Here is a 15973-nt window from a genome sequence, read left to right as displayed (position 1 = left end):
AAAACATTTATCTTTGAAAGGGCTGTGGATAAAGATATTCACCATCACTGGGCATTTCTCTGCAGATGTATGAGCTCATTATGGGAGATAAATTGGCCTCTCTTGGTGCATAATCTCATGAAGATGTTATATGTGGGAAAAAGCCTGGCAATGCTTTAATAGCATCCAACAAATTCTGTAAAGCTAAAAGTTAATTTGCAAGCCTTCTTTAGAGCCTGTATTTTATTAAGCTCTTAAAGCATTTAGACCTGGAGGAGCAAATACGCTTACAGGCATTCACAGCAAACCTACAATACAATCAAGTTTAGTTCCTGATAAATCTGCAGGACTTGGTGCAGTTTTGTTTTACACTCATTTGCCATTGATTTATAGATTTAGAGTTAACTAAAGATGTGGGGAGTGATAATTCCTTCCAAAAACATTTGAAAGCTTTTCCACACTTGCTGCACACTAAGCAACTCCTTGACAAAAAAGGGATACATCAAGCTGATTTTTAGCATAGAGTCCATTTTAAATTCATCACACAGAGGCGTTGCCTATTCGAGGCACATCTATCGAGGCACCGGCGAAATGAAGAGCCAGAGGCTACCGACCCAAACACATCAGCTCCTTTTTGGCCATCTAACAACTCTTTCTCAACTCCTCTCACATTGATTTTCCCCTTTTCAGCTCACTGCACCCTTCTAGGATTGAGTTTGTGAGTAAATGGGCAACTAGTAGGCAAGGTGTTTATGATGGAAAAGACAAAATTATACAGACTGAGGGGCAAACAGAGACTTTTGGATTTACAGCTGGGCATTATTATTTTACCCATAAATTACCTGTGAAAGTAAGCAACCATTGAACCGTATTCCCCATCATTTTGAGAAGTTATATTTAACAGCAGGAAGAACTTTTAAATAACGTTACAAGCTGCATAGTTTGTATATAGCATAATCTTCGATTTCATCAGCCACTTTATTAGGTACACTTTGCTGGTACCGAGTCAATACCCGTTTCCCTTTTGAACTGCCTTGATTCTTTGTGGTATAGATTCAACAAGGTAAACATGCTTCTGAGATTTTGGTCCACATTTTTGGTTAACATGACACATCAACAATTTACCGTGGATTTGTTAGCTGTACAGGCGTGATAGGAATCTCCAGCTCCTACAGATCCAAAAGGTGTACAGGTCCTTCTCAAAATATTAGCATATTGTGATAAAGTTCATTATTTTCCATAATGTCATGATGAAAATTTAACATTCATATATTTTCGATTCATTGCACACTAACTGAAATATTTCAGGTCTTTTATTGTCTTAATACGGATGATTTTGGCATACAGCTCATGAAAACCCAAAATTCCTATCTCACAAAATTAGCATATTTCATCCGACCAATAAAAGAAAAGTGTTTTTAATACAAAAAACGTCAACCTTCAAATAATCATGTACAGTTATGCACTCAATACTTGGTCGGGAATCCTTTTGCAGAAATGACTGCTTCAATGCGGCGTGGCATGGAGGCAATCAGCCTGTGGCACTGCTGAGGTCTTATGGAGGCCCAGGATGCTTCGATAGCGGCCTTTAGCTCATCCAGAGTGTTGGGTCTTGAGTCTCTCAACGTTCTCTTCACAATATCCCACAGATTCTCTATGGGGTTCAGGTCAGGAGAGTTGGCAGGCCAATTGAGCACAGTGATACCATGGTCAGTAAACCATTTACCAGTGGTTTTGGCACTGTGAGCAGGTGCCAGGTCGTGCTGAAAAATGAAATCTTCATCTCCATAAAGCTTTTCAGCAGATGGAAGCATGAAGTGCTCCAAAATCTCCTGACAGCTAGCTGCATTGACCCTGCCCTTGATAAAACACAGTGGACCAACAGCAGCAGCTGACACGGCACCCCAGACCATCACTGACTGTGGGTACTTGACACTGGACTTCTGGCATTTTGGCATTTCCTTCTCCCCAGTCTTCCTCCAGACTCTGGCACCTTGATTTCCAAATGACATGCAGAATTTGCTTTCATCCACAAAAAGTACTTTGGACCACTGAGCAACAGTCCAGTGCTGCTTCTCTGTAGCCCAGGTCAGGCGCTTCTGCCGCTGTTTCTGGTTCAAAAGTGGCTTGACCTGGGGAATGCGGCACCTGTAGCCCATTTCCTGCACACGCCTGTGCACGGTGGCTCTGGATGTTTCTACTCCAGACTCAGTCCACTGCTTCCGCAGGTCCCCCAAGGTCTGGAATCGGCCCTTCTCTACAATCTTCCTCAGGGTCCGGTCACCTCTTCTCGTTGTGCAGCGTTTTCTGCCACACGTTTTCCTTCCCACAGACTTCCCACTGAGGTGCCTTGATACAGCACTCTGGGAACAGCCTATTCGTTCAGAAATTTCTTTCTGTGTCTTACCCTCTTGCTTGAGGGTGTCAATAGTGGCCTTCTGGACAGCAGTCAGGTCGGCAGTCTTACCCATGATTGGGGTTTTGAGTGATGAACCAGGCTGGGAGTTTTAAAGGCCTCAGGAATGTTTTGCAGGTGTTTAGAGTTAACTCGTTGATTCAGATGATTAGGTTCATAGCTCGTTTAGAGACCCTTTTAATGATATGCTAATTTTGTGAGATAGGAATTTTGGGTTTTCATGAGCTGTATGCCAAAATCATCCGTATTAAGACAATAAAAGACCTGAAATATTTCAGTTAGTGTGCAATGAATCTAAAATATATGAATGTTAAATTTTCATCATGACATTATGGAAAATAATGAACTTTATCACAATATGCTAATATTTTGAGAAGGACCTGTATATGAAGCCAGAGTGAGATGATTTGTGCTTTCTGACAAGATGCATTATCCAAAGCCTGGTCAGTAAGTACAAAACCAGGAAAAACTAAATAATGTTATCTGCAGTTTCTACAGTGAATGACTTTCCATTTTAACAACAAGCATATTCTAGATTTAAAAAATAACAAAAGCATCAGAAAAACTTTAGAATTTATTCTTAAATGCTTACAATACATTCAATATTTTTCCAGCTTTAAAGCAAACATTATAATCACATCCAACTTTAAATTCCTCTGAATTCTGGTTGGTGTGATTACAGACCACAGTCCCTTTGACAGTTCATCAGAAACAGAAAAGTGTCGTTTTGTTCATGCAGCGAAAAAACCTCTAGATCCAGTACAATATGTAATAATTGTAGAATACCGGAGTGCTTGAAATATTACTCTCAAATACTTCAGGTTGACATCATAGATGTCCAATAAATACTGATCAGTTTAATTTGAAATGTTTAATAAAGATAACTTTTTGTCTAAAACCAGTAGGAAAAGCCTGTGCAGAATTATATTAAAAATCTAATAAAATACTCTATGTAGGTCAACATTTGATTTTCTCACAAAACTCAAACAGATAAATTGATTTTTAAGTTTTCTAGAAGCATAAACAAACAAAATAAAATCTTGATTGTCATTAAAAATACAGATTGTTGTCCCTATCAGCATCAAGTTCATAATCTCGGCAGGGCGAAGTTAAGAAAGTGTATTTTCCACGAAGGTGAGAAAATATCTGTCCTTATTGCGTGTCCATCAGACAGATATGTACCAAAACTAGCTTCATGTCAAAAATACAACACATTCTGCTCATTATTTTCTCCACTCACATAATCTAAGCATATAATCTCAGCATGCACATTGTAAACAAGTTACCGTTTGGTGTTAACTACATCATCCAGGTTGTCTCCATAGGAGGAACTAAGTCAGCAAGCATCAAGCACTGGATTGATGCCAACTTATGATCCCAGCCGTCTCTTCTGGTTAAACGGACCTGATGCTCTCTTTCAACTTTTTGGTGAACAGGTGGCTGGATCGACCGCAGTAGGTCTGTGTAGTTGTCTGTAATTCTGCCTCCAGTGGCTGAAGCAGGGAGGTCTCCATGTTCTCACCAAAAGAGTACTAGGATGAGAAGAAGCATGGGTGGGTTATAACTCTGTTGTCGGACATCTGACAAGAAAGATGTGATTTTATTCTATGGTTCTGTTTCTAGAAGCTCTGGATCAGTTCACCAATTCTCACCCCCAACTGCTGCCCACATTTTAAGACTTTGTGTCAACCCCCTTCTGTTTCGCAACCGTGTCCTTAGCAACTGCATATAAGTTTCTATCTGTTTTAGATAAGTACAAGTAAGGAAAGGAGATAAATCTCCATAAAAATACTCACATTTTATTATCATTTACCTGAACTGTAATATACTACTGTTTTTTAATGTCAGTCAGTCATTTTCTACTGCTTATTCCATAGTGGGTCGTGGGGGAGCTGGTGCCTATCTCCAGCAGTTTATGGGCAAGAGGCAGGGGACACCCTGGACAGGTCGCCAGTCCATCACAGGGCAACACAGAGACATACGGGACAACCTATCACGCACACACCCATTCACACCTAAGGCCAATTTAGAGAAACCACTTTACCTAACAGTCGTGTTTTTGGACTGTGGGAGGAAGCCGGGGTACCCGGTGAGAACCCACACATGCACGGGGAGAACATGCCAGCTCCATGCAGAAAGACACCCAGCTGGGAGTCGAACCCAGGACGGTGGCGCAGCACCATGTATTACTTATATCATAATGTTTCATTATGTACTGCATTAGACAAGGTTCTTAGACATTTTCATGCAACACTTTCCAACTTTTCCAGCCTCGATTTTCCAGTTCACAGTCCCTTAAGTTTATTTTAAAATATTAAGGAAGGAAGGAAGGAAGGATTCAAGGATGAAGGGGTAAAAGGAAGGATTAAAGCAGACAAGAAAGGAAGTAAGACTTTCAGTTATTACAGAAACTATTTGTTCCTCCTAGTTGTACTTAAAAAGGATGTCAAATGATTTTGTTCATTTAAATTTAAATGTAAAGGTTTTTACATATAATATCACTGCAATGTTGTGTGTTGCTTTGGGAAATTGTCTGATATAGTATACAAAAGCTAAAACAAAATTATAAAATGTGTCAACATTTTAAGCGTTTATTTGTGTTAATTTTGATTATTATGGCTGAAAGTTAATGAAAACTCATCATTCATGTTAAGGAAGCTCTGGTTGCTTTAATAACAGCCTTCAGCTTGTCTGCATTGCTGGATCTGATGTCTACCATCTTTTTGACAATACTCCATACATTATCTCAGGGGTTTAGAACAGGCCAGTTTGCGGGCCAATCAAACGCAGTGGTATGAACGTCATTAAAGCAGGTATCTGTACTTTTTGCCATGTGGTCTGGTGCCCAGTCCTGCTGGAAAAATAAAATCCGCTTGAGTTGCTTTAATATTTTCTGGGAGACGGCTGAAATGACTTTATAAAACACAGTGGATCAGTTCTGTGCCTCTCTGCTCTTCCTCCACACCTTGGATAAAAGACATCCTCTTTAGCATCAAGCTTTTGCGCTTTACCCTCTGAATGGAGGCTGTCAATGACTGGCAGTTGGACAAACATCACCTTGCCAGTCTTCCCTATATTTGTGTGGGCCATAACATGGTCATAACAACATTTCTGCATTAGGAATCATTTTTCATTAGTCTTATGTAATACACACATTTTCTGAGAAACTGGATTAGGGTTCTTCATTAGATCTAAGCCCAAATTATCATAATTAACAGAAACAAACAGCTGAAATATATCAGTCTGTAATAAATCCTTATAATATTAGTTAGCATTTCGGTTAGGATAAAATGCATTTAATCACTGAGAGAAACATACTTTTTGATGACATTTTAAATTTACTGAGATGCGTTTGTAAGCTTCAATTAGCCCAGTTCACACAATAAAGGGTTTTCATTTATAGCCACCTGCATCCACTTCTCGTATACAGCTTAGTATACAGTTCAGAAGGCATTTTACTGAGACAGTAAACACTGATGTGGCATATAAATATAAAGCGTAAACGCTGTCTATGGCTTCTATAAAATGCATCCACATCATGAATTAGTCCACAGTGAATTCAAGAGAATCATCTAATTTACATGTAAACTGAGATTGGACTATGAATATCAATCACTACAAGTACAGAAACATGGACTTAGTAAGGAATGACAGCATGAGACAAAACAACAGCAGCAGCACTTCTAATATGCTTCCTCATTGTATATTTTGTTTGTCATCAAATGAACAGCAAAAATAAAACTTCCAGATTTCCAGCTAGTTAACAGCATCCAAGGCTCCTGTCATATTGAAAGTGAAGATAAAGACCCTGGCCTTTTTACATTCACATTGAGGAGGAGCAATCTTTTATAGATGCAGTAAATAAAAAGAATCGCTATTTTACAGCGTCTTATTTGACTCCAGTTTGGCAAAGCATCACATTACTCAAACCACTGTTTCTTTATTATCTTCCAAACTCTACAGCAGGCAATATAGTGCCATTAACAGGCGTCTATCGATTTTTATGTGGATGTGGCCGTGACGTTGTCCACACAGCCATCATGATGTCTCAAACTCGCATCAGCACTAAAAATTTTACAACTCTTCAGTGAGCTTGGCTCGGTAATGGTAGTGGCCTTTATTGCGAGCTCCTCTGCCGGCTGAGAGAGCCTGCCTTGGGAGCAGGGCTGACTAAGGAGCTCTTGGCGAGATGGAAATGAGTTTCTTCCAGAACTGCCTGCTCCAGGCTTTAGGATGTTGTTCTCAAAGGAACAAGTGGGAACAAAGTGGGAGGGTACCGAGGGAACTGAAGAAAGGAGGAGTGGATAATAAACTTTGGCAAGTCACACCAAAGGGAAAGAATGGAAGGCTTTGTGGTTCTCTGCAATGATGGGATACATTTTGCAACAAAGACCAGTTTTTACTTGATGAATTAAGCTATTTATTTATAAACATCCTAAGATTAGGTGACTTTAATATGAACAGTACGTGATTCTGTGCTGTCGGAGAGACAGCACAGAATCAGAGAAGCCTGCTCATTTACTTAATGGCTAAGAACATTGCCTGCATTGATAGTGGCCAGGCTAGGCCTGTCCTAGTAATGGATGGAGACCGGCTAATGACGCCTTTCCTCCTCCCATGAATTGCTGCCTGCATGTTGACCATTGTGCTCACATCAACAAAAAGAGGATCGAAACAGAGCAACGAAGAAGAGGGAGTGAGAGCTTTCAGGCCAATTTACTTCCTGTGAAATATACTGAACCTTTGAGCTCATTGGGGCTGTCAAGTAAATATAAACAATAAATGCTTACTGTGCTATAAAACATGCTCCTACCAGTGATTGTAACACAACACAGGTTATTTTGAACAGGTCTTATACTCTAGGAAAAACATTATAATGCACGTCCTTATCTACTAGGATCTGAGGGTCTTAATTCAATTTTTAGAATTGAGTAGAATTTGTCCCTTACTTGCTAAAAATGAGAAGAAGTTAAACACTTTGCACTGTTTACAAATTTTCAAAGAGGTAAAGGTTGCATCCAGTCCAGGCACTTAGTGTTAGGCTGCTTTATTCATTTCCAAACCCAGTTCTGATGTGTCTTTGCGATCATTGTGCCCCTGGAACACCTAGCTGTGTGCTTTTTTTAACCACAAGACCCAAAATGTCTACCTCAATGACATGAAGTTGGTTACGATTTTCAGGAATTACCCAGGAACCATCAACCTTCAAACCCATCATAAACTGAAAGACGCGTGAAGACCACTGTCCACAGCGAAGTGAACAGAGAGGGGGCCAATCAGGAAACAAGTAAATGTTCCAAAAGCAACACCTTCAAGTAAGAAATACCTTCTGCAGAACACGTTTATGGTCAGAAGAGACAAACACTGAGGTATTATAGCCAAGAGGTATGTGTAGAGGTGTTAAAGTGATGAGTTAAAAAGAAAGGACATTGCACCAACTGAGAAGCACGATGATGTAGCATCATGCTGTGGGTCTATTTTGACAGACCAGTGATACTGGTCCATTGCAAACAGTAAATGAAATAATAACATGGAAAGACTACCTCCAAATTCTTCAACTTCCCCAAAATCAACAGCTAAATGGTTACAATTTTGTACATAATGAGAGTGATCCAACAGAACAATGATCCCAAACACAGACCAAGACCAAGATTATTTTAATATTCATGCTGACGAGGCCTTATAAACTCCTTACCAGCACTGTAATAGTTTACAAATTTTCACTGTTATGTTTGATGCTTTCTATTATAGGCTTCTTAGAAATAAATATAGTGTTGGTTTCTGCTCATGACCTGCCTTTCCTTGAGCTTAGATAGCCCCTTTAACCTGCATCAGTGGATCATGTTTCCATACACAACAATATGATTAACATCCCCTTAATCTTGGTTTGAACAGGTTCCTGTTATTCTTTAGACATGTGTAAGCTTTAAATATGTACTGCCAGGCGCATTCATGTCATCTTACAACACACACGGCTGCTTTACACTGGATGCTCTCAATTCGCAGCCGACGGAGCAGGACAGGATGGCTGTGGGTGGAGAAAGCTTTTATGGTGAGGCAGAAACCAAAGTGAGGCTCTGTGCTTGGAGGGATATGGATACGAAGAAGGTTCTGGGCTGATCAAACATTGATGTGGCACAGGGGACATAAAATGGAATCTGATTAAATTGATCAGATTATGATCTGAAGCATCTCTATGGGAATAGGAATAGAACATTATGTATACAGCACACAGTTTTATTTAGTAAAGTTACATTGAAAGTATATTTGTAATTGTATGTGGAGCCATTATGTAGCTGTGGCTCTTTCATTTTTAATGGGTTGAGAGCCTTAAAACAAAACGATACCTTCAGTGCACTATGAACTAAGTTTGATTTTGTATTTTGCATCGATTCCTTTGCTGTCACTGAAGAGCTTCTCCTGAGTTTTGTCTTCAAAATACATTCTTGCTTTCTACTGCATCGAAACAAAAGACATTCAGCGTAGATGAAGCAGCAGCTCCTTTACGACTCATCTCCTGCAGAAACCAGTGACAACATGCGTTTGGTCTCATCTGGCCTCACCTGCACCTGATTGTCATTGCAAGCTAAAGCTGCAACCTCTTGCCAGCAAAGCTCAGCTCGGTGCCTGCTTTACCTTATGGCAGACAAGCCCATGGTGCCAGGTAGTGAGAAGTATGAAATAATGACAAACACTAGCTGTACCCCTCCACATGGGAGTGTGGGCTGAATATCTCCAGATTATATTGCTGTTGTGACCATCCAGGATCCCGCATCATAAAGCAAAACAAGAAAGCTTACAACACAACCCGTGGGACAACAGCTGTGCTTTCTGGTTAAATTACACCCGTCTACGTTCACACCTCACAAAGCTGCTTTCTGCAGCGTAAGGTGTAAGAAATATTGTGTATTTAACCTTTTATCTTAAAAGGTGAATAAAACTGTGCAACAGACGTCACACGCTGTAACTTGACAGATCTAATCACTTCTCTGGTAAAGTGTGGCAAGATTTATTTCCCCTTTCTTTGGAGAACTTAAATATGATAAAGGAAGTGTTTAGCAGAATATTGATTCTGCTGCGGTGGGCGGATGCATCCATAATAGAAACGCACATCCTGGAGTGCCTATTGATAAGGAAATGACTAACGAACGTTAGTAACGAACAGTCTGGTCTGCACACTCTGAGTGAGCTCTTCCTTCTATCTTATATATTTTTCTTATGGCTGGGACTTTAACAAGTTAATTTTGAATAAACAACTACAGAAAAAGTATGCTTCAAAAATAATAATGCATAAAAGGTAAACCCATATGCCATCTTAACTAGCATTTAAATTAGTAAATATCAAATATCACATTGCAAGTGAATGTAGCGCATGATAACCTGCGAGCTACATCGTGCTCCCCCTCCCTCATATGGCTGGCGGCGAGAGAGCAGAGAGCAGCGGCGTTTAATGACACCGTAATGTGATGAAACAGACCTGGATCATGGCAGTAAAACTACGTTGATCACTGCTTTTTAGAGTAAACTTCACAGGTTATTATTACTAAAGTCCCACAACATTTAAAATCTAAAGCAGACTGTGTTCAGGTAAAGGGGACCTGGGCTAAAGAGAAGCAGTTCCAACCAGTTGGCCCTTAGGAGACGTCCAGAAAATTAAAACGGCCCCCCAAGAGAGAAGGTTCCTCTCGGTTTTAATTTCATTTCTCAGATATTTCTCTTTTGCCAACCAGAGGGAGACCAAAGAGTGGAGCTAATGCTTGTGATGTCACGCTAAAATAGGTCTACTGGGGCCCAACATATCAAAAGTTGCGAACAACTACCCTCTGAAAAAAAGCAGAGTCTCTAAATTTCCACTCATTTGACCTAATCTTGCATTCAATTTTTGCTTCATCAGGATTTATAGGTGAACTGTTAAAACAACTAAATATTTTAGGTGCAGAGAGCGAGATGTTACTATAATGCTGTCTTTCTACCTGTTTGACAGCCTCATAGACAGCTCGAAAAGCTGGCTGCTTGTCGTTGTGATAAACACCTCTGTTGCCATGGAGAATAAAGACACCTTCTTCTTCAGCCTGTTGACAGTTGCTACCATAGATACAGTGGTCGGGACGGTAGTTCCATTGGCAGGGGAACATGTAGAGGCTTTCTGTAGAAGAACAAACACATAAACCTGCTTCTTTAATAATAGACCATTACAAAACAAACAAGAGAAAATCCAAGCTAAATGACATAACACAATACAATAATGCAGTCACACCTACCTGGGTTATGATGAAATATGATATTAAGAAGATCCTGGTCCCCCCAGGTGATATTGAGTTTATACTTTTGAAGAAGAGGCATCAGAATTTCCTCCCACCGGAGTGCTACAGCTGTCATGTCATTCTGCAGCAAGAAAACACAACAAGCCCAAGAATATATACCATTTTACATCAAGGAACAAACAAATCTGCTTTTCCAGCAACTCAGTCTATTTTAAGTCATTTTACATCAATGAAGTTGTTTTTGCTAAGTCTAGGCATGCTTAAAGAATTTAAAATGAAAGTACAAGAGTGACCTCAACTGTCTGATCAGAGTACTGCAGCAGAACAATAGCAGGAAACGTTTTTTTGGTCAACATAGTAATAAATTAAACTTTCATGTAGTTTTTTGACCATTAACTGATTGAACGAGCATATACTGTCCATCTGAGGCCAGAAATGAACACCATAAAACAATCGAATGTTAACTCTTCCAATGACAGAAGCTCTTTACCTTGAAGAGTCTTTCTCTGATGCGAGTCATGTTCATGAGCATGACCCCTGAGTTGACGCCTGTCTTGCCATAGTAAGGGTGGCGAGCGAAACGGTTGTACCAGCCAATACGAGGCTCCTCGTGCTCTGGTGCCATGGCAGCCAATTGGCTTGCATTGAACTGAGAAAGTAGGCCCCAGAGGTCTTCTACTGGGCGCAGAAAGAGGATATCCGTGTCTACATAAAGCAGTGAATCCACTTGCTTTAGGATCAGCTGGAGAAAAAAAAACACACACACAGGAGAAAAATGTTAGGGTTTCTAAAAAGAAAAGAACTTCTGATGTAGGTCTTTTGACTCAATGATTTTAGACCGACCGGCAGGAAGAGCCTCTGAGAGGCACAAGGTTTGAAGAGCTTTTTCCACTCGCTTGCGTTCTCCTCAGGAAACATGATTGGATAGATGGTGAATGTAAACTTTGACCGGATTGCCACAGGCCACATTTCCAACTTGAGGAATAAAATAAGGACACAAACAATCTCTCATAAATAATCCTCTTACAAGTACTTTTAACATGTTTTCTTTGTTTTAGAGCTTAATAAAACAACTGGGGAAGCAAAGACCTTCTACAAATAAGACAAGTGAGTTTGATTTTTGCTGTGTCGTTCAAATAGTAATAATTCATTAAGACAGATCCCAAACATTCAAAAAACTTAATAGGAGGAATTAAAGGGTGCGAAGTAGCAGGATGATAGATAACCATCATCTTTCTAGATTTGTTTTTATTTCTACAATTAAGTGTATTGAGATGCTGAAAATGTATTCTCTTGTTTCCCTTGTCTGGAAAATAAAGGTTATAAAAGAATTCTGTTGCATTTTAAATCTTCTTAAATCTTCTTCTGGGCATGGGGTGTCTACATCCAAAGTTTCTCTGCTGTTGGGACGCACACTTACAGCGGTTCTGAAGCCGTCATGAAGCTCATCCTCAGCGAAGATGTAGAAGTGCAGAGGCTTTTTGCTGAAGAGGATGGCAGACTTTAGCATGGTGAGAGTTTCCTCCAGCCTGGGGCCACAGGCCACCACAGCTAGGTCACTTCTCTCATTTTTAGGTTCTCTTGTAGCAGGGCTCAACTTCTCCCTAAGAGCCAAGACATGAGTGATTACACCAGTCATTATATTTGTGTTTTAACAACATCACAGATAAGCAGGCATTTACAGCAAGCCTCAAAAACTCTTCTTCTAAAAAAAAAATGTAATTTTCTGAATATAAGTGAGAATTAGGCTAATTTAATCATACACCCCCTAAAATTTTATCATAATAATTGAAGCACTGATTTCATAGGGAGAAACCTCAACATCTTACGTCTAATTTTTAAGCCAACAAGCTCTTCGAGTCAGTGCCTTAGAGGAATTTTAATAACGCTTTGCCTTTCTCACATTTTCTCACTTTTCAACCACAAACTTAAATGTACTTTAATGGGATTTTATTGGACAGACCAACACAACACAGAACTGCTACTTAATAGGACAAAAACACATCATTTTTAAAATTTAAAATAAAAAAACAGAAGTCTGGAGTGCATTTGTACCCCTAAATAAAATCAAGTCTGACCTCTTGCCTTCAGAATAAAGAGTAAATAGAGTCTACCTGTGTGTAAGTTCAAATGTACCTGTTCTCTGAAGGCCTCTGGGGTTTGTTGGAGAACATTATAGAACAAACAGCTTCATGAAGACCAAGGAACACAGCATACAGATCAGAGAACAGAATAGAATATCCTATATTCTCACTGTCACAAGTTCAATGAAATTGAACTTTATCAGAGAGGAGAAATTTAAAGAAGGGTTAGGTTATAAGAAATATCAGAAGGTCTGAACATCATCTGGAACACTGTTCAGTCCATCATCAAGAATATGCTACAACTACAATCCTACTACCAGATGGCTGCCCACACAAACTGATAGGCTAGACATTAATCAAAGAAGCCACCAATAGGCCTGTGGTAACTCTGGAGGAGAGGCACAGACCCACAGCTCGGGTGGGAGAATCTGTTGACAGCACAACTATTAGTCTGCCACTTTACAACTCTGGCTTTCACTGGAGCGTGCCAAGTGAAAAACCATTGCTAAATGCGCTATATACATTTTGCCATGTAGGTTACAGAGCAAACATGTGGAAGACATTGCTCTGGTCAATGGGGCCAAAAACTGTACATTTTGACCTACATGCAAAATACCTGTACATCACCATGAACACACAACCCCGATGTGAAACATGGTGGTGGCAGCCTCATGGTGTGGGGATGCTCTTTTCCAGCAAAAACAGAAGTTGTTCAGAGTTGATTAGAGCATGAATAGAGCTAAAATGGGGTACTACTGCAAGAAAACATCTTCATCAAGGCTGAAAAAGACTTGAGGCTTGTGTGGAGAGTTAAACGCCAGCAGGAGAGTGACCTAACAACAATGGAATGGTTTAGAGCAAACTGTTAGAATGGCGAGAATAGATCAAACTGAACATTTGGGGCATGACTAGAAAATTGACATTTTAAGTTGCTCTGCATCTAATTTGTGTGAGCTTAGGCAGTTTTGCAAAGAAAACTGGGTTAAGTGGTAAAGCCATACCCTGAAAGATTAACAGAAGTAATTGCAGTGATATGGGGTACTACAAAGTATTGATTAGGCAGGCTGAATACAAATGCATGCTCATTGAACACCAGCTTTTCATGTCACACTTATACACTACATTGTGTTGGTCTATCAAATAGAATACATTGAAGCGTCTATTGGTAAAGAGACAAAATGTGGAAACATTCAAAGCATATTAATACTTTTGCAAGGCACTGTACCTATTCTTATAGAAATAAGTAACAGAGAAAATCAAGCCCATGCATTATCGCTGAAATAAGGGGTAACTAAGGTGTGACTTCATTGAGTTATCATGTATTTCATTGCAATAGATGTGAGAGGTCATACAATAATTATATACTGATTAGATTTTTTTTTATATTTAAAAATCTTTAAATAAAAATCATTGACTAATAAAGTGACCCACTAAACCAAACCCCTAAGTATAGAATATAGCAACAGAGTCTTGTTTCTGACACTTTCATGTATGTCTGATATTAGTAGTTCAAAAATGATCACAAGGAACAGTGTGTTAGCTGAACATGTCTGGGGACATTCTCAGTTCTAAAATTGATCACCAGATGTTCACAAAATCAAATCATACCTAAGAGGTGATTCCAATAAGCAGTTCACTCCACAAACATCATCAGCAGGCAGTCTCCAATATGGATTCCAGTAAGAGACTGACAGTGATTTACACCTGACAGAATAAAAACATGGACTTTTTGATCTTTAGTTAGTAAACTTCTTCAACATAGATTTTCGAGATCAGATCGCTGATGAAATGTCTCCTAAAGTTCATCAACAGATGGTTGTCCTCTAAATCCAACCTTAAGCTGACGTTAATGAGATAATTAGTTATAAGTAACATTAAGTCTTAATTACAGTGTTAGCAAACTTGTGTAAATTTGATATGAAACAACATATATAAGTTGGGATAAGACGTATGGGCGCAAAATGGCAACGAATAAAAAACTGAATATTGCTAGCCTGGTCCGCTTATTTACCTGTAAAGCTTTTATGACTCGTAAACTTTAATCGTTAGCTTAACGGTGAATGCATCGAGTCAAAAACTAACGACCAGCAGGATTAACTAACATCCAAAGCTCATTAGTACGAATTATGTCACTCTAAAATAAATTTGTCAAAAAGTACCTGTTCTGTCCCCACTCTCGGTCCCGAAGGCCTAAAACGCCCGGTCTTTTCCTGAGAGCGTGCCCGCCCTCATGGCTGCTCCTGCCGGCTATCCTGCCCCATCTTCCGGCCCACTCGTCCCTGTCCTCCAAGGTGGAATCAAGCTGACTGTACACATACAGCAAGAAGAAAAAGGTGAATACCGTGGACAGGAGATAAACGTGAAGATAGCATCGCATTTTGCGCTTCAGTTATTATGTACAAAAAGAAACATTTTATCCGATTTTAGCTAGGTACCATGTGTGGTACTAGCATGTATAGCAGTCAAGTCAGCATAGTAAAGCTAAGTAGTAGCTGGTGTTTACAATTTACCGTTCCGCCCACCACTGGTACACGTGTTCCTCATACAAGGACTGTCTGCCAACACTAACCTTTGTACACACAGACCTTCATAAGGTGTGTACTGTACACAAAGTCAACCAGCTTTGACTAACAAGCTAATAGCAGAATCAGGATCATCCTTGTTGGCCTAATAGTTTCAAAGTTCAAAGAAATGTCGTCGTTTTCACACGGTGTCACCATACAGACATATAAACGTAGGGAGGAGACTTTTTTTTTTTCTTTCGAAAATTCACAATTATGTCCACAATCTTTAGAAGGTTAAGCTACATGTGGTTCTCGCTGCATTAGTGGAGCTGGTTCACCTCCTGTCCTGTCACCTAGACTCATCTCCTCCACGCCCCTGGGGAGCGCCAGAGCTGATGGACCTTGTGTGAGGGACAATGCTGGCCGGCCTTGTCTGCTGCTGCCTGTGGTCAGAAACCCGGTGATCACCGGCAGGCGAAGGCTGGCACAGAGAGCAAGGCAAGAGTCCAGTAGAGGATGTCTTGCAGTAGAAGCTGTTGGGTCGTCACATTGCGTGTGTGACATTATGAAACAAGTATCTACATCAATAAATAATAGATAAACATATAATGTGACAATGAAATTGTGAAATAATTGAATGCATATTAAATTCTCAACTCATTAGTATGAAATATATTTCATTTTTCATTAAAAAAACAGCGTTATTATATAAAATAATTTTCATAT

General features: G+C 39.7%; 1 protein-coding gene across 4 annotated transcripts; it reads right to left on the bottom strand.

Annotated features, from left to right (window-relative positions):
* Window positions 1-2951: 2951 nt before the first annotated feature.
* Window positions 2952-15302, bottom strand: LOC124861349 (glucoside xylosyltransferase 1-like). 4 transcript variants are annotated; one of them, XM_047355005.1, is made up of 9 exons: window positions 15247-15302; window positions 14903-15049; window positions 14352-14447; window positions 12080-12263; window positions 11503-11634; window positions 11150-11401; window positions 10657-10780; window positions 10369-10541; window positions 2952-3927 (listed from the first exon to the last, which is right to left on the bottom strand). In XM_047355005.1, the coding sequence occupies exons 1-9, from the start codon at window positions 15285-15287 to the stop codon at window positions 3790-3792; spliced, it is 1287 nt and encodes a 428-aa protein (XP_047210961.1). In that variant the 5' UTR covers window positions 15288-15302; the 3' UTR covers window positions 2952-3789. The 4 variants fall into 4 exon arrangements, with proteins under 4 accessions (XP_047210961.1, XP_047210980.1, XP_047210952.1 ...); XM_047355024.1 differs by lacking the exon at window positions 15247-15302 and having other exon boundaries at window positions 10428-10541; window positions 14903-15239; XM_047354996.1 differs by lacking the exon at window positions 15247-15302 and having other exon boundaries at window positions 14903-15238.
* Window positions 15303-15973: the final 671 nt, after the last annotated feature.

This window comes from Girardinichthys multiradiatus, chromosome 2, assembly GCF_021462225.1.
Source record: "Girardinichthys multiradiatus isolate DD_20200921_A chromosome 2, DD_fGirMul_XY1, whole genome shotgun sequence".
Taxonomy (NCBI): domain Eukaryota; kingdom Metazoa; phylum Chordata; class Actinopteri; order Cyprinodontiformes; family Goodeidae; genus Girardinichthys; species Girardinichthys multiradiatus.
Note: the sequence above shows the minus strand (reverse complement) of the source record. Positions and strands in the feature narration are given on the sequence as shown.

Bases quoted from the DNA above. Each gene is read 5' to 3' on its own strand.
- LOC124861349 (XM_047354996.1), bottom strand. From the start codon at position 15,120: ATGCGATGCTATCTTCACGTTTATCTCCTGTCCACGGTATTCACCTTT. The intron at 12,264-14,351 runs GTATGATTTGAT...CTTGGCTCTTAG, and splicing joins TTATTGGAATCACCTCTTAG to GGAGAAGTTGAGCCCTGCTA. The intron at 11,635-12,079 runs GTAAGTGTGCGT...TTATTCCTCAAG, and splicing joins ATGACGGCTTCAGAACCGCT to TTGGAAATGTGGCCTGTGGC.